This window comes from Narcine bancroftii, chromosome 5 (genome assembly GCF_036971445.1).
Source record: "Narcine bancroftii isolate sNarBan1 chromosome 5, sNarBan1.hap1, whole genome shotgun sequence".
In the NCBI taxonomy this organism is placed as follows: Eukaryota; Metazoa; Chordata; class Chondrichthyes; order Torpediniformes; family Narcinidae; genus Narcine; species Narcine bancroftii.
In genome coordinates, this window is record NC_091473.1 from 233,681,896 (window position 1) to 233,704,742 (window position 22,847).

General features: G+C 40.8%; 1 protein-coding gene across 1 annotated transcript in view; it reads left to right on the top strand.

The window, feature by feature from the left end:
- LOC138765041 (leucine-rich repeat-containing G-protein coupled receptor 6) overlaps nucleotides 1–22,847 on the top strand; it is a 302,015-nt gene that overhangs the window by 204,335 nt on the left and 74,833 nt on the right. Inside the window, exons 5-6 of the mRNA XM_069941695.1 lie at nucleotides 13,727–13,942; nucleotides 20,277–20,348. Coding sequence (XP_069797796.1) covers nucleotides 13,727–13,942; nucleotides 20,277–20,348 — 288 coding nt within the window. The remainder of the gene's footprint in view (nucleotides 1–13,726; nucleotides 13,943–20,276; nucleotides 20,349–22,847) is intronic.

Here is a 22,847-nt window from a genome sequence, read left to right on the forward strand (position 1 = left end):
GGCCGTAAAGTCTTGGACGTGAGGGATGGGATAATGATCAGGAAATGTTGCCTCGTTGAACCATCGATAGTCTCTGCAGAGACGCCAGCCACTGGAGCAGGTGGAGCAGCGAGGCCCATGGGCAGTCGGATTGCCGAATGATCCCCAGTTCCAACAGGCGTGAAAACACCTCCTTCGCCACCTGGAGCTTGTCAGGCGGGAGCCGGCGTGCCTTGGCATGAACCGGTGGGCCGTGGGTGGGGATGTGGTGGAACACCCCGTGGCGCAGCAAGGCAGCAGAGAACTGTGGCTTGAGGAATGTTGGGAACTCATCCAGGATTCGCTGGAATTTGTCTCTGGGCATGCTGATTGTGGCCATCTGTGGTTGCACCGAGTGGGAGGCATCGAGGTGAATGGCCTGGAAGGTACGGACATCCACCAGGCACCTACCTCGAATGTCCACCAGAAGCCCATGTGCGAGGAGGAACTCTGCACCCAGGATGGCAGTCAGGAGGGATGGGACGGCGAACCTCCACGCAAAATTTCGTTGGCTGATCTGGAAGTGAACTGTTTTCTTTCCATATGTCCGGATTTCTGTTGCATTGGCCACACAGAGGGGAAGTCCATGAGGTCAGTTCCTGGACTCGATGGCCGTGGCCAGGATGACGCTGATCTGGGCTCCAGTGTCAACGAGGAACCGCCGGCCGCTGACTGAGTCCCGCAGGTAGAGGAGGCTATGTCCTTGGCCAGCCATCGCAGCCATTAACAACGGCTTGCCGGGTCATTTCCCTGAAACGAGCAGGGCTGACGACACTTCCAAACCTTGGCTCCCCAGTGCTGGTGGTAAAAGCAGAGGCCTGGAGCAAATGCTGTGGCCTTGGTTATGCTCTTGGGGGCCCCTTCAGGGACCATATGCTCTACCACAGCACTAGGGGCGGGCTTGGCGTGGTCGTGCCCATGCCTCGTGAACTGCTGGACTGCTGAGCCTTCCAGGAATCATGCGAGCCATAGCTCTTGGGCCTCCTCGGGTCAGTGAAGCTCTCCTGGACCAGCAGCGGCCGGATGTCCCCGGGCATATGGTAGAGGAAAATGCGCTTGAAAAGTGGGCAGTTGGTGTGCTCACCCATAAGCGTGAGCATCTTGTCCATCAGCTCCAATGGGAACCTGATCCCAGGGCATCGAGGTGCAGCATCCAAGCGGCATGCTGGTGTCTGGATAGTCCGAGGGTTCCGGTAAGCACTTGCTTGATGGTCTCGTATTTGTCTTCAGCAGGTGGATGTTGAACGAGGTGCAGCACACGTCTGGCGATGGCCTGGTCCAGGGCAGCGACCACATGGTAGAAACTGGGCCTCTGCGTGGCTGAACCAGGTCTCCGGCTCCTGAACCCAGAATTCAGGCAGTTTCTCAGCTAGAGCGCTGATCCCAGGCTCGCTCATGATGGGTTCAAAGACGTTTTAACCAGTCGGGGTCACCAATTGTAGCGGCAGTTACACTTCTCCTGAAAGAACATACACAACCAGACGGGTTGAGCTCAGTGAGCAGACTGGTTTATTGCAGGCTGCTGGGCTGTACTTATATTCCCAGCCCAGACCTGGCTGAGAACTGCGCTGGAGGGCGCTGACGTCACCCAGGCATCATGTGGTCCCCCAGCATGGGCTTCTGAGCCCCATGCTGGGAGGAAGGGAACACCCCGACGACACCATTTTGGCCAGCTGCAAGCAGGGCTGGTTCACCTGCCTAGTGGTGAGTCGCCACAAAAGCACATTTTTTTCAACTTGCATTGACCAAAGTGCTGTACAAACCAAGGCAATCGATCGAAACTAGTACAACTATTTACAGAACAATGGATTAAGATGTTATAAATAGACCACAATAGCAGTGAATAGTACAGTGCTGTCAGAGGTTAGGAACTTACAAAGGGTTTCAGGTGTTAAAGCAGTTGAGGGAGGGGGGGCTAGTTTAATGGTCTGGGGAATGCTGTTTCTCAATTTGGGGGATACAACCGCAAAGACCTGGTCTCCCCTTTGTGTGCGCTCAGTGTGTGGAACAGCCAGGTGTCCTGCAGTAGCTGACCTGAGCTGCTTGGAAGCAGTGTAGGGCATAAGCAGATTGGAGATGGGGGGGGGGGGTCATGAGGGCCTTATATGTAAATAGTAGCAGCTTGAAGTCGATTCTGTGCTGCCACAGCAGTCACTGGATGGCCAGAATTGGGGTGATATGATCCCTCTTCTTGGCACCTATCAGGACCCTATTCAGACACCTGCCTGCCTTTGACTCAAACATTGAAGAGGGACTCAGGTCTAAAATGTCGGTTATATCTTTTCCCCCTTTGGATGCGGTGAGACCTGCTGAGTTCCTCCAACATTTATGTATTTTTACTACAATCACAGCACCTGCAGGCTTTCGTGTTCCACCTCATTGCTTAGATAGGTCTGCAGGGTATTGTAAATGAGAGGGCATTGTGGGGAGGGACCACAGTCTAGACTCTTTCTGTTACTGGGCATTGAGGGGCTGAGACTGAGGAGAAGTCATTCAAATAACAGAGGAGTGAGTAACCACAAGGTGTGATAGCAACGTTGCTAAATGAAGAACAAATGTAACAATGTACAGTGATAGAAATGTATGGATATGACACTAAGGATGTGAAAGAACTTTGAGTGGTATTTCCTTGGTAAATAACTTATTGCGAAGAAAGTTTATTTTGGGGGAAAAAGTAAAATGACTATAAGTGAACTTGGTCCAGTCAGGAAATACCCAGGAAATGGAAATTCAAAAACTGCAGAGGAGAGAGAGCTTCTTCACAGTTGACTTCACTGAGAGAGAAATCACAGTGAATTCAGAAGTAAATAAAAATCTTAAAAGTGCAGAATTCTAAGTACTTCCAACATTTTCTGCTTTTACACAAGGAGCCACTTAGTTTTGGTTTTCGCATCTGATTCTGGATGTAAACTACCGTAAATTTTCTATTTTTTGTTTGTTTACCAATTTCATTATGTTTTTCTGGATGATCTGATTGAGATTATCATTAAAAATAGTGCATTCTTAGCATGCAAAACCTTCAATGCAATTAGGTGACTGCAGAGATTTGTAAATCTAGTGATTCATTCCCTTTTTCCTGTAGCCTCCACCTCCTATAGAGTGTGTAACTATTATCTGGCTGCCAGATGGAAGAAACAGCTATAAGTTGTTGGTCTGCGTTTCTCTCCCTGCTCTTCCTTTCTTTCCAAGGAATAAGTGATGAGTATTCTCTTTGCTCAAGGGTTTGTAAATATTTGGGATTCTCTCACATTGAAAATTGTGAATTGACAATGAGATCAATAGATTTTTGGAATTACTAGATATGGACTTTAGGTGGAAAATGTAAAAGGTTGTGAATCTCCCATTACATCGACTTGGGAGTGTATTGAGGTTGTCATTTTGGGTGCAAATTAGATTATTTTTAGAGAAAGTTTTAAAGGTTAAATTTTCAATAGACACAATGTTATTTTTATATGGAAATATTAAAATATTTAATTTAAAACCAAAGTTAACTGTGTATCAAATTGAATTTTTACAATTGGCTTTAGCTGTTTCATGGAAATGTGTAGCCATTACTTCGAAGTCTGATATAGATTTAGCAATGCAAAGATGACATACTGAAATGTAATCTGGTATTCCTCTTGAGAAAATAACATAGTTTACATGATAAATATCATTCTTTTTTTGAAAATATGGAGCCCAAATTTACAAGTAGGTTTGAAAATTTAAACTCTCAGTGGCTCGTCCTGATATGGCTTTTGTTTCCATGGCAGTTAATTAGAATCTATATATTCATTGATAATCTCTTTCCTTCTTTCTTTTTTTTTCTTTGGTGTGTTTGGGAGGGTGGTGGGGAAAAAATAAGAAAAAAATAATCTTCCATAACATTGTTCAAAGAAGATTTTGCTTCATGAATACTTTTGGGTTTATTTATGGATTTTGGGCTGCTAATTGCGGAAATCACCTTCATATTTTCCTATTGTTTTATTTTTTAGATATAACCTATTTTTGTAATTTCATCTGATATATTAACATGCTTCAACCTTACAAAACTATAAAGTGCACAATTCATTGAAAATTGATTTCCTGCATTCACACTTGGACGTCTTCCCTGCTGGCTTGCTGCAGTCAGTGACAAACATGGTGAAAGGTTTTACCAGAATGTGGAAAAGCGGTATCAGGGCAACTGGAATTCATCAATGCTGGCCGACTATTGTTGGACACGAATATGAGAGGCATCAGATGCTAAGTACAGATAAAAAACAGTGGAAAAACTTTTTTTTTTAACTAAGTTGAACTTATGCAATGTGACAGCATTATTATGCAATTAAACATACTAAATTCAATAAATATTAATTTAATATTTCTCCAACTTCTTACATGATACAGCAAATCTGAAATTATCTTGAAGTTATCTATCATACTCTTTTTTTTTTCAGGAAGCAACCCTTTTGGAAAAAAAATGTTTGTCCATTGTTGTCTTACAGGGGAATGCATTTGTCTACTATTTTTTATTTGTTATTTTGTCTTTGTGAATTTATTAATTAAAATTTCTTTCACTTCAAGGTTGATTTTATTTGTATTGTTAAGCATTATTGAAGGATCGATATCTACAATGTAGACTAGGAAGCTTTTGCTTGAGAATGAAGATGTTGTCAAAATAAAAGACAATTTCTATGTGTATATAGAGGGTCCAAAAATTAAATGATACTCAGACACATGATAAATTAATGATGTTTTGTCCTAGTGTCATTGGTGGGTGACTTTCATTCATGTTCCTGATGCAGTGCCAATAACAGTGTTTTCCATTAATGCACAAAAAGTTATGTGCTATTTCAAAAGACCAACAAAGATAATACTCAGATAGAGGACTAGAGCTCTGTCTATGGAAGATGGGAGACTTTTCCAGCAAAATCCTTGTGAATCTAAGTACCCAATATATTCTGCATCAAGTCGATGAAGGAGCAATTGGTAGCCTTGGGTACTTCTCTTTCATTACAAAATTTGTCTTGCTGGCTCTCCCTCTCCTCCCAGCCCTGGTCATGTTGTAAGACCAGTAAGATTGAGGCTGTAGTGAAATTAACAGACATTGGAGCTCTAAAGAGCTGAATGTAGGTTGATTTGACTCACTGACCAATGAACCTGCATGTAATAAATAAGAAAGAGCAAGGTTTTCCCCTGCTGTTGGAGCTGATCTTCAGTACGAGGGCAAGTTTATAACTCAATTTCTCAAGAGTAACTTTAATTTTGCATTGCATTATAATGACTAATATTTTTCAATACTTTGGGCATGTAGAAATTACACCTTCTAATATGTTGTGTGCTGTGAGATATCAGTCACATTTTGCACTTCGTCCTGTGGTACCATTTACACCTTTTGCGCTTAGAGTACATGCTTTGCACAATTGCACTTTTTAACAAAAGATGTTGCGCAAATATTTTTTTTTCTTATTTTACAAAGCCATGTCCAGGAAGAGGAAGTGTCTGTGAGGATGAGAGTAAATGGCCGTGGGTGGCTATCAGTGAAATATTGTCACAAGAATCTTTCTGTTGATTACAATAAAACTGGAATCTTTCCAGGTTCATTCATCTTGTTGATCCATCCATGATGAGGAACAACTCATCTTTGGTGTATCCTAGATTCAATGAAGCATGGAAACATTAAAGAATTTCTTTCACCTTAAATTCTGACAATCCTTAGTCAAATGTTATTTTAGCATTTCTAAATTTTTATCTTGGCACAAGATTGAAAAATGAAGTCCTATAATACTATATAATACAGAGCTTAAGTGAGAGAAACGTCAATTAAATTTGGAACTCTGGAAGAAGTAAGACATTTATTCAACATTCTTTTTATGTTAATCAATGGATAAAGCAGCCACAATTACATGTAAAATATAAGTTTTGAAATGATGCTTAGCTTATATTACCTGCAAGTCTATACTAATTTTTCTTTGAAGTCTGCAATGGAGCAATAGATTTAAATACTCTGTATAGTTATTTCTATTTTGTCATGAATGGAAAATGTTCCTCTGATTATAATTACAGTGAAAGTTGTGCCAACTATCTCATCACATTATTTTAAAAACAGACCCTGTCTATATTATATGAGTGCAATTTTTGGTGTGTATCTGTAAATTAGTACACAGCTGAAGATTGCACACATAAACATTCATCACATCTGGTCAGCCTCTCATTCTCATCAAACTTATGGAACATTAATTAATTCCTTCTCGGAAAAACTTTCAAAGCATTAGTCCAAAATTCAGGCAATAACAAAATTAAGATGGTTGTGAAAGATTCTTGGAAGCTAATTTAACATAGAATCATAGAGATTAGACATGGAGTCTTACAGTGGAAAAACAGGCCCTTCAGCCCAATTTCTCCATGCCAAATAAGTTGTCTACCAGAAGTAAAACATGAAAGTTCTGGAGGCACCATGATTGAAGTAAAAACATAATGCTGGAGAAACTCAGCAGGTCAATCAGTGGACTTTATAGAGCAAGGATAAATATACATAACCAACATTTCAGGCTTGAGCCTAGTCCCATTTGCCCAGCTTCAACTCATATTTCTCAAAATCTTTTCTTTCCACATATCTGTTTAAATACTGTACCTCTAAAACATTACAATCAAGTTTGCCTGTACCTCTTTCTCTGGGACCTTGTTTCAGAATGAAAAATGTGTCCCTCAGCTCCTTTTTAAATATTAACCCTCTCATCCGAAATCTATGCCTATAAGTTTTTCATTGTCCTTCCTTGGGAAAAATATAACGACCTTATCCATCCCAAAATAATGGATGAAAAATTAGACTGTTGTGAATAGGTTTACATAGGTCAATGCAGCTTCATGGACTGAAGGGACTGTATTATGCTGTCATGCTCTAAAAAGAATTCCATTATGAAAACAAGTAACATCTCGAAGACACTGGTAAAAATTTATTTATACACGTATTATTTTGCAGCACTGGACCAATTTGATGGTCAAATCACTCATGCATGTAAAAGTAGGCATTCTTTGCTGTACAACACAGTACTGTCCGTTTTCAGTTCTTAATGACCCATCCAATACTAGCCAGTTGCCTGTATCAAATGCAAATAGGCAGCCGATATTTGGGCTTTATCAGGGTGGCCATGTTTAAAGTTTGATAGACTGTACATTACATTTTTATTTTACTAGGAGCAATGGTATTGGGTTTATTATTCCATTGTTTTGAATTAATTTGAGATCTCTCTAGTGAATTGCAGTGTTTCTGAACATTCTGATCATTTTTTTTTGTTCACGTTGCAGATTTTAGGAATTAAAGTACAAAATCCAAGAAAGTCTCAGAAATAAAACTATTCTTGTTTTTTTACATCCTGAACCAAACCGAGCAAATCTGGATGACTCCAAAAGACACTTATTTGACTAGAACTGTAGTTGTTTTTCATTAAATGTGTGGCATTAAGTAGATTTAAGCTGTTTTTAAAATCATTCAAGATTATTTTATTGTTATGTAATAAAACAGGAAGTGTGATATTACACAAAATTTCTTTTGGTCTATCTTAAGGCAGACAAAGATTTGCTATCAGCCAAAATCCCCAGTGCCCCTTACAGCCAGAGAAAGAGAAGCAAAAGAGAGTCTCCCCAGAGTCATTAAATGTTTCTGGCTTCGCTTCCAACCCTCCCGCAGCCACACAGTCTTCAGTCCAAACCATCAGCAACCCGAGATCCAGATGCACACCTCTGACATGATCAAGAAGCCTCCAGCACCTCTCGCATCCAGGTCCCAATACCTAGTACACCTTCAGCCAGACTCGAGCCAGTCTGCACCCTGGTGTGAGTCCCTTGACTGCAGTCTGCCAGTAGCCCGCAGTCTACGTGGGTTCCTCGCCTCGAGCCACCAACAGTCCGCCGCCTGGTGTGTTCTTTAGCCTCACTAGTCTGCCGCCAAGGTCACTATCCCATGAGTCATCTCCTCTGCTCCTCCTTCTCAAAGGGGGTGTGTGGTCTTCCTGTTTTCTGGTGCCCTGCACCAGTCTTCCGCTTCCCTGGAGTCTGCATCTCCTCATGGCCTCTGCCAAACGTGGGCACGGCCTCCTTTGCCCCAGACCCCCGTGGTTGCGGGGTTGTGAAAGATGCCACCGTCAGTTCCTTTAACAGGTCAGTTAAATCCTGTTCACAGCCGATGGCAGTCAGACTGGGTGGTTGAACCCAGATCAGGAGTGCTGTGTCTCAACTCCCCGCTTGTCCCGACCAGTGACAGCTCTGCCGTTACAGCAGCTCCGGCAACTTCTTTATTTCTTCAAGGTTTCTGACTTTGCCAGAGGCAAACTAGCACTAGCTAGAATGCATAAATAATACAGTCCAACCAAGCAGATAATTCCAATTCGTGTATCATGCCAGAACAGACAGGGAAATAAGCAAGAGGCCAAGGGAGTGTAAAAAGCAGGAGTTTAAGATGTCCAAAGGTGTATAAAGAGCATGAGATCAGGAAGTCACAGTTGTAAAGTGCAAGAGATGGAAGGGACAAGAGAGGGTAAAGAGAAACGTCAAGAGGGCAAGTGAGTTTAAATAATGGAGTGAAGCACAAAAGTTTGCAGATGCTGTGATTGTCAGAAAAACAGAACAAAATGCTGGAGGAACTCAGCCGGTCATTCAGAGTCCATAGGAGACAAAGATAATATTGCCAAAGTTTTTGACCTGAGACCTTCTTCAAGAAATAAGCAAAAATAAACATGATAAGCAGATAACAGGGAATATCAGAAAGGCAAAAGGGGTGGAGTTCAGACCAACAAAAGATGATAATTGCATATGATAAGAGATGAAGTGAGAACTGATTTTGTCTGTCTGAAAGGAGACAGGGAAACGGGAGGGAGACAGAGCAGAGGGTAGGCGATGGGGTAGAAATGGGGGAGCTAATGAAAGCCAGAAAAGTCGATATTAATGCCATCTGGTTAGAGATGAGGTCGTTGTTCTTCCAATTGGTCACAGTCTGGCAGCGCATCAGATCATGGACAGACATGTCAGCAAGTGAATGGGATCGGGAATTGAAATGGGTAGTGACTGGGAAATCCAAGCTATTGCAGTGGACTGAGCCGAGATGCTCAACAAAGTGATCTCCCAGTTTGCGCCCAGTCTCTTCAATGTAGAGGGAGCACCGGATGCAATGGATGACCCCTTCAGATTCACAAATACAATTTTGCTTCACTTGGGTACAGATGCAACAGAGATGGAGAAATTAATTGAATGGAATGGAATCCCTACAGGGGACAGGGTGTAAAGGGAGTTGGTGGGTTTGCAGATCTCTGTTGAGAGTTGGTCTCCTGAGATGGTGACAGAGAGATCGAGGAAAGGGAGAGTGGATGAAGTCCATTAACTCATCCTGGGTGCATGAGACAGTACCAAAATAGTCGTTGATGTAGCAGAGGAAGAGTTTAGGGGACTTACCTATGTAAGCTTGGAGTATGGATTGCTCCACATAGCCAACAAAGAGGCAGACATAGAAGGGGCCCATGTGGCTATCCCTTTGACCTGGAGAAAGTGGGATGAATCAAAGGAAGTTAATGAGGATGAGGACAAGTTCTGCCAACCAAAGTGGGGAAAGTGGAGTTGTTGGGTCTTTTGTACAGAAAGAAACAAAGGACTTTGTTGCCTTCGGTATGGGGGATGGAGATGTATAGAGTTTGGATGTCCATGGTAAACATGAGGTGATTGAGTTTAGGGAACTGGAAGTTGTTGAAGTGATGGAGGGTGTGTGAAGTGTCCCAGATGTAGGTGGGGATGGAACTAGACCAGGGGGACTAAACAGAGTCGAGATAAGTGGAGACCAATTTGGTGGGGCAGGGCCATGCAATCATGATGGGTCTGCTGAGACAATTGTTCTTTTGTTTAAAGAACAAAAGATGTAGAGGCTGAGTGAGTTTAAAAATCAGGGGTCTTCCTGGGAGAAGGAAAAGACTTAGGCCTAGTCACAAGCAATTCCTGGCGGTTATTGCCAAAGTATGTTGTCATGGCTGATTAGAGGGTATTTTTCTCAATGAGATACAATGCAAGTTTTAAAAGAGGGATGATTAGTTTGTAGTTGGCACAAACATTGGTGGCATTATTGACTGTGACCAGGATATCCTTTGATCATAGGATATTAAATAAAAACTAACAGGTCAACGATAGATCGAATATAATCCTCCTAAGTGCAAAGTGATGCAATTTGTAGGTTTAATGTAGTTACAATCACGATGCTGTATGGCATGGAAACAGATCCTGCAGCCTTAAATCTGACAATCAAGTTATGCATCTAAGCTGGTCTCATTTGCCTGCATTTTGCCCTTATCCCTTTAAAGTTTTACTATCCACATACCTGTCCAAATGTTTTTAAAATTTCATAATTATACTCACCTTTACCACGTCCTCTGGCAGCTGATTCCAAATACTCACCAACCTCTATACCTTTTAAATCTTTCCCTCCTCACCTTAAAACTATTTATTCTAATTGTGGACTCCCCTGCTCTGGAAAACGAAGTCACATCTCACAAACCAGGGAAAAAGATTTAGTGTCTCCCTTATAACTCAAGTCGTCCACTACCAGAAACATCTTTGTGAATCCTTTTTGAATGCTTTCCAGTTAAATGACACACTTCCTATATCAAGGCAAGCAGAAGAGTGCACAGTATTCCATATGTGGCCCATCAACATCTTGTACATCTGGAACATGACATTTTAACTCCTGCACTCAATTCCCTTACCGATGAAGGCAAATGTACCATATGTCTTTGTCGCCACCCTGTCTACCTGTGTTGGTACTTTCATTAAACTATGCACTGTATTTCTGGAAACACACACACACACACACACACACACACATACAAAATATATATGTATATGTATGTAAAAGGAAACAGTATGATAGATAGATGGATAGATAGATATATTTATATATAGATATACTGTATATATAGATACATACTGTATATCTGTATCTTTGCTATATAAAATTCACAGTTTGACCTGTTGAGTTACTCCAGATTTGTGTTTTTATTTCAATCACAGCATCTGCAGGCTTTTGTGTTTTACACCTGTATGTTTATATTTCACTTTTCTACAGCAGTCTCCAGGGCCCTATGATTTACTGTACAAATTCTGCCCTGGTTTGACTGACTGAAATGCAACTCCTCACATTTATCTGAATTAAACTTTATGTGCCATTCCTTGGCCTATTACTCAGTTTTTCAAGATCCCATTGTAAGTTCAGATAACCATCCTCACTGTTCACTATTCAACCAATTTTAGAGACCTCCACATATTTACTAACTTTGCCACGTCCATTCTTAGCTAGATGATTAATATAAATTATGAACAATGTCTGAACCAGAACTGATCCCTGTGGCACACTGCTAGTCACACCCTTTCAAATTGCCTTATAAAATTGGGTTAACCGAGCAATTCACTAAGTCGAAGACCCAGGTACAGGGCTATTTGAAAGGGCTGAACCAGGCAAGCCCAGTCAAAATCTACCCTGGTCCCAGACCTATTTTGGAGGTGGTCAGAAAACCAATTAAAACTTACCCGGCGTCTTTCTCTGCCTATTTGAAAGAGGAAATGGTTCACCCAGTTGCTCTGGAACTTTGAAAGAACACAGAAAACAGGGGTTTCCCTATGGCTCACCACGTCATCGCAGGGGTGGGATCCCCCTTAAATTTCAAGGTTGGCAATTTAACAGGTAGGTTAGGCTGCTATTTGAAAAATGCAGGAGGCATACACTACCCAGTAATCTCACCTGGATCCCAGGAGGGGTTCCCGGATGCTGCAATTCGTAAGTGCCTACACTCCCCAGTCTGCAAAACAACCACTACCATCCTCAACAGCTAAGCCAATTTTGAATCCAATTAGCCAGCCCACCCTGCAACCCTTAGGAATTAACCTTTTGAACCTGCCTACCATTGCTAAAGTCCATGTAGAGACCTGCTCCTTAGAATATCGTCCTCTCTTCATTAATCTAGGTAATCACTTTGAAAAGATCACTCATACCAAACTGTAGCATGAATACAATTCTTTTCAAAAGATTTTGTTCCCGAAACAAAATTGGGGATTATGATAGACAACTCCAAGCTGAACACAAGGATAATTTCAGATTTGCTGTAACACGAAGGACGCTGGAAAAACATTAAACTGACTTTTATAGAATTTACTACGTTTAATCGCATATTGACGCTGCCACATTGCGTTAGTTCAACTGACCTAAAAATGTCTGGCTGCTGATTTTCATTTGTACTCAGCATCTGATGCCTCTCATGTCAGTGTCCAACAATAATCAGCCAGGATAGGTGGATTGCAGTTCCCTGATACCGCTTTTCCATGATGGCAATATCCTGGTGAAACCTTTCACCATGTTCATCACTGACTGCACCAAGATTAACAGGAAAGATGTGCAAATCCAGAAAATGAATTTTCAATTACATTTTGCACTTCATTGTTTTGTAAGCTTGAAGTAACAAAAAAATGACAGGAAATAGGTTATATATATATAAAATGGTATGTGATAGGAAATATTTAAGGTGACTTTCATGTTCAGTAGCCCAAAATCCATAAAATACACCCAAAAGTGTTCAGGAAACAAAATCTTTGTTGTCCAATGTAATTGGACCCTCAGGGGAGTTGAGGAACAAAATGACCTTGGTGTACCACTCCAAAGATACGCAAAGCCAGTCAATTCAATTGACAAAGTGTGATGTCAAGCAATTTGGTAGTGGAATCAAATGGCAGACTATTATATAAATAGAAACTGCCGATGGGTGGAATAGCAAGAGATTGAAGCATTCTCATGTATGAAATGCAAACAGTTATCATGCAGGTGCATCAGGTAATTATGAAGGCAAAAGGCTTTATTGGTGGCGAGTGTGAGCTTAAAAAATAGAGAAGTATTGCTTCAATTGTACAGGGTGATGGTGAAGCCGCATCTTAAGAAAGGATTTACTAGCATTGAAAACAGTTCCGTAGTTATTTGCATGGCTAGTTCCTGGAATGAAAAGGTTGTCCTACCATACATGGCTAAATGAACAAGTCATGAAATTCAGTGTTTTGCAGCAACATCGTAATGCAAATGTTCATATTATAACCATCTTATAACATTACTATAAACAAATTAAAATAATAGTGCACAAAAAATAAGACAGCCTTTTTGGTTCATTGATTAGTAAGGAACCTGATGGCAGCGGGGAAGAAGCTGTCTTTGTGCCGTTGAGTGCTCGTCTTTAGGCTCCTTTACTTTTTTCCTGATGGCAGCAGAGGGAAAATGGTATGACCTGGGTGGTGGGGATCTTTGAGAATAGAGGCTGCTTTTTTCAGACATCGTCTCATGTTGATGTCCTCAATGGAGTGAAGTCTGGTGCCTGTGATGTCACAGGCTGAGTTAACAATCCTCTGGAGTTTATTCTTGTCCTGAGAGCTGGCGCTTCCATTCCAGGCTTCATCTCCAACTCAAGTAAATTGTTGCTGCTCTCAACTCCACCTACCCAGTTAGCTTTGCCTTATAAAGTTACTGTATGTCAAACCTTTCAACTGTTTCAGTTTTTAGAGAAAATTCCAGATATCCACAATATTATCTCTTTTGAGGGTCTTTGAATAGCCTTGTTCTAAGTTCTGTAGATTAATATAATTAATTTGTTTCTTTAAAAGGTTATTTTACCACCAAGCAGTTTTACTAACAAACTAGCAAAGAAGAAGAGTAATTGAAATTTGATTGTTCTTGCAGACGTCTGGATGCAAATCTGATTTCAGACATACCACAGAACAGCTTTAAAGGATTGCAGTCCCTCCGGCACCTTTGGCTCGATGATAATGCCCTGACTCAAATTCCTGTTCAAGCTCTCAACAACCTGCCGTCACTTCAGGCAATGACACTAGCTCTCAACAAAATAGCATTCATCCCGGATTCGGCATTTGTCAACTTATCCAGCCTAGTTGTACTGTAAGTATTGAATTGTTTCTTTTCATTGAGCAGGAGACTCAAACATTAATATTAAATCCTCAGTTTCTTTATAATCTGCTCACCCTAATTTCTCTCCACACATCTTTTATTCTTAAGGAACAAGATTCTGTTTATTGTCACGTAATAATCCAAACAATATAATATGCAGGATATTTATAGTCAGTCAAAAAGTTGTCATTTGCATTCCACCAATCATGAGAAACAAAGTAGACCCCCTTCAGAGACACTGAGAGTCCATGGATTCATCTCCTGCGCTCCCAGAGCCTCTGAAGCCACACAGACCATTCCATCCATTGTTCAGTCCATTGACTACCAGATCCAAACATCTGATATGATCAGGAAGCCTTCAGCACCTGAAGGCCTTCAGGGGCCCTCTCGAATCCCAGCTCTGGGAAATAGGATATTGGGGTTAACCCTATTTAAAAACTACCATCCAGATTTTATTTGTTTTATTTCAAACAGAGCAGCAAGCTAAAAAGAGGCTGGTCAAGCTGGGCAGCACAGTTAGCATAGCACAGTTACTGCACCAGCAACCTGCGCTCGAATCCAAAGCTGTCTGTGCAGAGTTTGACGTTCTCCCCATGTCTGTGTGGGTTTCCTCCGGATGCTCTCGTTTCCTCCCGCCACTCAAAAATGTACTGGGGCTGTAGGTTGGAGGGGAGGGGAGTAGGGTTTAGAATCACGCTTTAGGTGAAAAAACTATATTTTTCTTTCTTTATAGGTTAATTGGGTGGTTTGCGCTCGAGCGCCAAAAGGGCATGTTACCATGCTGGCTGTCTAAATTTTAAAAAAATTAACTTAAGCTGAGATAAAAACAGAAAGTGCTGCAAACCTTTCAGAGGTCAGGTAGCTTCTGCGGAAAGAGGAACAATGAACATTTTAGTTTGAACTGGGAAAAAGAGAAAACAAGTTGGATTCAAATTGCAGGGAAGACTTTGATAAATTGATAACAAAGGCAATATCTTCACTAGGGTGAGGTCAGGATAGCCAATGGGGCCAAGGTATGAAGCTCATCTGATTGATGAGTTTATGGCGGCAGTTAGAGTGAGAAGAAATGAATGAAAGCTACAAAATTAGGAGAGCAAGGGAGTAAGGCACAATGAAATTTGTAAAATGCAGATCAAAAGAGTACATCCAGCAGTTCTGGCTATGCTATTGAAGGGATAAAAAGTATATCGTTGACCTAGAGCAGAACTAGCCAGTTCCAATAGAAACAGAAAATATGTTACCTGATGCTATGGCATTTAATATTGAGTAATAATGCTGCTGGATGTCCAGATCGAAGATGAAGTTCTGTTGCTCAACCTCTTTATGCAGGAGGCCACAGCAGTTAGATTAGACAGGGATGGAAAATTACACTGAGGTTACAAGAAAGTTTAATTCACCTCTAGGAATTGAACCAGTATCTCTAGAGTTGTCATCAATGAGTCTTTGGTTTCTCCAATGTAGAAGGGACTGTGTGGCAGTACACTTGACTGGAAGAAGTGCAAGTTAATCATTGCTTCACCTGAAAGGATTTGTTGGGTCCCTGAATGGTGAAGATGTGACATATCCTGCAGCTGCTTGCAGATGGTTAAAAGTGTCATAACAAGGGAAGAAGCTTGTGAAGATGGAAGAGTAAATCAGGGCATCACCAAGGAAGAGGTTCCATCAAAATGTTGGGTGAGGGCAGAAAGTGTCTGGTGGTAAAATTTCTTTGAAGCTGGGGAAATGGTTACGGATCATTAGTTAAATGCATGGAAACTAGTGAGGTGGTAATGAGGACTAGAGACTGTTCTTGCACTGTCAGGGGTTGAGATGCATGATTAGATAAGATCCATTGTTAAACAGGAGCTAAGATTTTGGAAGAAAGAAGCCTCTCTGGGGAGACTGTCATTCAACATTGAAGCTCCTGCTTATATTCCTAAAATATACTATTTGTCGCCAAATGTTACTCGGCATACTACATATGAATCACGTTGATGAAAGGTAATTGAACTGGAATGTTAACACTGTTTTACTCTTCACGGCATTGGCCTGAATTGATGTGTCATTTATTTTCTTTTTTTATGTCCTATCAAAGAACTGAGGTGGCTACAGTAGGTCAATATGGCTCCTTCTGTGTTCCTCCAGAAACTCACACAATCTGGAGTGAGTCCTTTTGTCTCCCAGCACCTCGCTAGTCTGCTGCCGTGGTCACCTTCCCTGTAAGGTCCTGAGGGCAACACTGCCCTTGCAGCAGCTGCTTTTTTTTGGTGACATCTCGTGGTGTAGCAAAAGTATTGTACAGTAAAACCCCTGGTATCCAGCACCTATGTGGATTGGTAGATAAATGTATTTAGGGGGGCATGGTGATCAATTGGGTGTAATTGGGCAACATGGGCTCATGGACCGAAAGGGCCTGTTACCGTGCTGTACTTCTAAATTTATAAATTTGCCGGTTGCTTGAGATTGCATGTTGAGTGATTAGCAAACTGACCACGAGAGGTGTCTGTTTTAAACGACCGTATTTTTTTACCTATTTATTTTCCGCAATTCTTTTGCCACATACTTGATGCTGCTGGGTCAGGAATTTTACTGTATCGAGAAGAATACAGGTTTTTTTTAAAGGCTTTTTAATTACAAGAAAATTATTCTCAGGCCTTTGAATGTAACTTCCAGTAGATAGGAACATACATCAAAGGCCACTTGGCTGTTCACTGTGATCCAAATGGCATGAAGTACACATGTTGTCCTGAAGATAAAACAATACTATTGCTGTCAGGAGCAGGTTAGTTGTCCCTCCTTTCCAAGTAAAGCTCATTTACTTTTAATCATTGCACAACGAGACTTCGTAAAGATCATGAATAATTTCCCTGGGATTCCTTTCAGATTTCACTTCTGCTGATAATTAACTTCATTGTTAATTGTTTTAATTTGGGAGAATTGTCATTAAAGAATTCTCTGTCTGATGTTAATAATATTGGGAATTTTTGCACAACATTGGCAGAACACCAGATTTTCATCAAAAATTAGCAACAGGATTTCTTTGACTGCACTCAGGAAAGCAGTCCAACATTCATAGGAACATAGAACATAGGAAGTAGGAACAGGAGTAGGCCAAAAATGGCCCATCGAGCCTGCTCCGCCATTCAATACGATCATGGCTGATCGAATTTATGACCTAACTTCACCTACCTGCCTTCTCCCCATATCCCCTAATTCCTCTATCATGTCAAAATTTATCTAACCGAAAGTTTGTATGAGAATTTTTTATTTAAATCTGGAAAGAAAGTTACGCGTGTATTCTTGTTTTTACTCTTAAGTTCTCAACTTCCTGTGTTAAATATTGGTAAAATTTTGTATATATTTATTTTTGATCTCTATGTATATCTCGGGGTATGTCGATTGTGTACGCACAGGGTGTCTGTGTGTACAATGGTCCAGAGATCCACTATTTCATCAGGTTGGGTGTATATATGTACAATCAGGTGACAATAAACTTGAACTTTTGCATTTTGCTTCTCACTGAGAAATGCAATTTGCAGCTTGTGTCAGTAAGACACAGATTTTTCCTGACTATATACAGTTCAGGATCATTTTGAATTATCTGCCGTGCAGCATTTTTGATTGTCCAAAAATCCCTGTTACCCAGAATCCAAGCAACCAGCAGGCTCAAAGAAACAATCGAGGAAAATATATAGGTAAAAAGTATGAAAGTTTAAAATTGACGCGGCTCACCATTAGTTCTTCCACCATGCAACACGCAATCTCATGCAACTGGAAAATTCACCTTCGGCCATTTACCAATCCCCAGGGGCTTTACTGTCATTTATTTTTGGCACAAATGTCTACAAATTCACAGAAATTTGTTTTATTTATTGACTGATGGAAGATGAATGTCCCTGGCTATGTGAGTGCCTATCCTGAGCAAGTAGTGAGTTGTTTTTGGAGCCAGCCCTCGTGGTGAAGGTATCCCTAGAGCGCTGCTAGGTAGGGAGATCTAAGATTTTGACAAAGGTAGGATGGTAAGTTACGTGGAAGTAAATTTGGATATAGTGATGGTCCTGGTTTCCTGCCAACAGTGGCCTTCCAAATGGAAAATGTTGGTGCTTTGGTGATCCTGTAGAGAAGGTTTGAGCTCCCTTGCTGTTGAAACTCTCGAGTATTACCTGGTAAATGTAGAAAGTTTCTTCATATTTTGGCCTCTAGTAAAGAATTGTCACACTGCAGAATGCAAGGCCTCTGACCACCCCTCCTGGCCACAGTATTAAAATGGTTGATCTAATCATATGTCCAGTGATTTAAGATGCTGATGAAAGTTAATTCAACAAATGCAATATCACTTAAAGTTAGAAGAAGTAGTTAATATCCTTCCTCTTCCATCAAGGTTTCAAACCATCCACTACATTTACAACTTCCAATTTCCCTGGCCCCACCCCCCCCCACATCTCATCTTCACCATGGATGTGCAGTCTGTGCACACCTCTAAATCCCCTCCCAACCTGTCCTTATTATGTGACTATCTCCTCTCTGCCTCTCAGTTTTGATGTAGGATTCTGACCTGAAACGCTAACCCTTCTTTTGGTCCCACTGTTGGAGCTCGGCCCACAGAATTCTTCAAGCAGATGGTGTTTTGCTCCAGATTCTAGCATCTGCAGGTTCTCATGCATCCATTCCTTCTTGGATATAGTTACTGGCAGGTGTTTGAGTATTACATTCCACCTTATTTTAAATATTGAGGCCTTTCCAACCCACAAGCCCGTTCTGCCCAGTTACACCCAATTAACCGACAAGCCCCGTATATTTTGAACAGTGGGAGGAACTAAAGCACTTGGGGAAAATCTATGCAAACACTGGGAGAGCGTAAAGCACCGGATTCAAACTCGGGTCACTGGCGCTGTAAAAACATTGTAATAACTGTAACACTAACCTTGCTGTAAGTTATCCAAATCAGAAGTGACAACTTTCTGTCTTCCTTACTGTTGACAAAAGTTAAAGAATTTCATGTACGTTACATCTAAATGTAGTATTACATGACAATAATGGAACCTTTACCTTTACATTGCCAATAGATACAGTTAATAATGTTAGCTGAATAGTTGCAAAAGAAACTGAACATTGTGTAATTATTAGTAAACTTCCATAATTTAAATTTACAAAGGAAGGAGACACTGCAATGAAGTAACCATGCTGGGTGGTTAAAGGGCGTTGCCCTCACAACTTCTACAGTGGACCTGGACTGTCCTGAACTGCTCCAATACCTCCAATAAACAACTTGTTTTTTTGCTAGAGAGTGTGAATGATTCATGGTGATAATGAAAAACAAGTTTACTAGTATATCTTGGGGCTAAACTCACTCAAATGTTGCCTTGATATCACCTCTGGAATTCACCTCTTTAGTTGAGAACAAAATCTCTGAGATCTAGTACTGAATATATCTATCATCTGTTATATTTACAAACACATTTTAAGCAAAATGTGGTGCAAGAAATTCTAGTTTGAACCTGATTCATTAATCAGCAAAACCAAGACGATGTTCTTCACCAAGTGGTTAGGCTAATTCTTCTGAATGAACCATGCGAACAAATGTTGTGATCAATAAATTAAAAATGGGGTTCATTCCAAACCGAGAAGAAAGTTTTATACAAAGATCCAGCAAGCTCTATGGCAATGGTTCTCAATCTTTTCCAGTCCACTCACATACAACTTTAAGTCATCGCTATGCCATCGGTACTCTGTGATTAGTAAGGGATTGCATAAGGTGGTCTGTGAGTGGGAATCACTGCTCTAGACCCAATTGTTACTGAAATATTTTGCTTGAGAAAAATTCTCATTGGGCCATTTCCTTTGGAGTTATGAAACCGTGGCCATAATGAGTCAATTAGGCACTATTAAAAGGTTTTCAAACTTTTTCTTTCCACACACATACCATCTTAAGCAATCCCTTACTAATCACAGAGTACTGATGGCATAGGGAATACTTATAGTGGCATGTGAGTGGAAAGAAAAAGGTTGAGAACCACTGTTCTATGGTGAGAACCTTCCATTTTCCAGAGGCTGTTTGTAAAACCCTCAGTTCAATAAAAAGTTTTGAATGTATTAACTGAAGATTTTTTTTTCTGCTGAGTGTCATGAAAGCTGAATACTATTTCTTTTGATAATGTTAATTATCAGTATTATTGCAAATGACTGGCACAGAAAAATAAACATGCTTGCATTATATTTAATATACAATTTTTATTTATTTAACAGAAAGGATGGACTTTGTGTTAATCAATTTAAAATATTATACAGTTATTTAATTTATATCCCAACTATCTTTTCCTAAATGCAATACCATTGCCTTTCACAGGCATCTCCACAACAATAATATTCAGGCTCTTGGAAAGAATTGCTTTGATGGACTACACAGCTTAGAAACACTGTAAGTAATTTTGTAACTGCTCCCTTATAAATCAAGTTAAAGTTTATTAGCTTTGCATAAGTCATAAAGAGCAGATTTAAAATAAATGTGGATTGACAGCCTTAATAAAATAACATGAGGAAGAAAGAGAATTTCAAAACTATTGCTTCTGCTGTTTCCAACGTGTGACTATTGAATTGATTTTACAATGCATAATTTGAAGTCAAATCACAAGTGCGCGTGCGTGCACTCACACACACACTCACACACACACACGTACACACGCACATGCACACACAGTACAGACGTGCGCGCACGCGCGCGCACACACACACACACACACACACACACACACACACACACACACACACACACACGCGTTTAGCATCATCTCTGGATTCTAAATCTCCCCAGCTCATCTGATCAATATTGTCCTTTGGCAACAAAACACTTTATTGAAGCTGTCCGAAATGTTATTTAAGAGTGTAATTTGTTTCTGCCCTTGTGGCAACTCTCAGAGTTCAAGATAGATTCAATGTTTTTGGAGAAGGGATGATTTAGGAAAATATCACGAAAGGGAATAAAATTGACATTTTAATTTTGACCTGATTGACTTTATCAGTTAATTTACACTTTGAATTTCTGAAAGGTCTTGTGTGATTGACTTGACTGCAATTGTTTATGCAATTTATGTCTGAGAAAAAGGCAAATATTCTTCTCATTGTATTAAAACGAAAACAGAAATACCAAACTATTTTAATGTATTTTAGTTATAGCAATGCTCCTTGACTCACACTTCATCATCCATAGGTTTAACAATAATGTGGAGTAGATCTGCATCATCATAACCAATGACCAATGGCGTTTAAAACAGATCCGTGCAGACTGTTCAAATAAAGCTATGAGTCACCAAAGCTTTCCAAGCAAAATCTTCTTGAAACTTCAAATTAAAAAAACTTTAACTTTTAACTTGATCTTTACACAAGGGTTATAATAAGCATATTTTCGGTTTTACTATTGGCATTTAAAGAGCATAGAAGTAGCTTGCTAGTAGTGACAGTATTTTTACCAAACTTTACCAAAAATATTTAAGGAGGTAACTTTATTTAGGTCCAGTCAAAGGATATTATTTTGCATTTGGATTTGCTGAAGTCTCTTGATAAATATTCACATGTGAAGGATTTTGAAGTTTATGAGGGTAATGAAAATCAGCTGCTAGATTTATTCTTTATAATGGCCAGCAGAAGTTGATGACAGTGGGATTGCTTGAAAGCAGAATCCAATGCAGCAAAATAGATTTTGTTCCCTTTGGTTTACATTATCTGCTAACAATGTGGTTTATCAAATTATATATAACTAATAATCCTGGCTGGTTTCCTAATGTGAGGTCATTTAAAACTCTGCTGCTTATACCCTAACCCAGTTGTTCTCAACCTCTTTTTTCCCACTCACATACCACCTTAGGATGCCATAGGTGCTCTGTGGGTAGTAAGGGATTACTTTAGGTGGTATGTATCTCGGCTGCACCATCTCATCAGATGCAAGGATCGACAACGAGATAGACAACAGACTCGCCAAGGCAAATAGTGCCTTTGGAAGACTACACAAAAGAGTCTGGAAAAACAACCAACTGAAAAACCTCACAAAGATAAGCGTATACAGAGCCGTTGTCATACCCACACTCCTGTTCGGCTCCGAATCATGGGTCCTCTACCGGCATCACCTACGGCTCCTAGAACGCTTCCACCAGCATTGTCTCCGCTCCATCCTCAACATTCATTGGAGCGCCTTCATCCCTGACATCGAAGTACTCGAGATGGCAGAGGCCGACAGCATCGAATCCACGCTGCTGAAGATCCAACTGCGCTGGGTAGGTCACGTCTCCAGAATGGAGGGCTATCGCCTTCCCAAGATCGTGTTATATGGCAAGCTCTCCACTGGCCACTGTGACAGAGGTGCACCAAAGAAGAGGTACAAGGACTGCCTAAAGAAATCTCTTGGTGCCTGCCACATTGACCACCGCCAGTGGGCTGATATCGCCTCAAACCGTGCATCTTGGCACCTCACAGTTCGGCGGGCAGCAACCTCCTTTGAAGAAGACCACAGAGCCCACCTCACTGACAAAAGACAAAGGAGGAAATACCCAACACCCAACCCCAACCCACCAATTTTCCCCTGCAACCGCTGCAACCGTGTCTGCCTGTCCCACATCGGACTTGTCAGCCACAAACGAGCCTGCAGCTGACGTGGACATTTACCCCCCCATAAATCTTCGTCCGCGAAGCCAAGCCAAAGAAAAGAAGAAGAGTGGAAAATAAAGGTCGAGAACCATTGCCCTAACACATGCCAAGTCCTTCACTCATTTGCTTGTAGATCTACATAGTACCCAAGATTCGTTCTTTTTATTGACATGTAATAATCCAAAAAACATACATGATAGACATCAATGTTTGCCTCCTGTAAAGGCTAACAAAGAGTCACCATTAGCATCAAATATTACCATTAATTCTAGTTCATTTT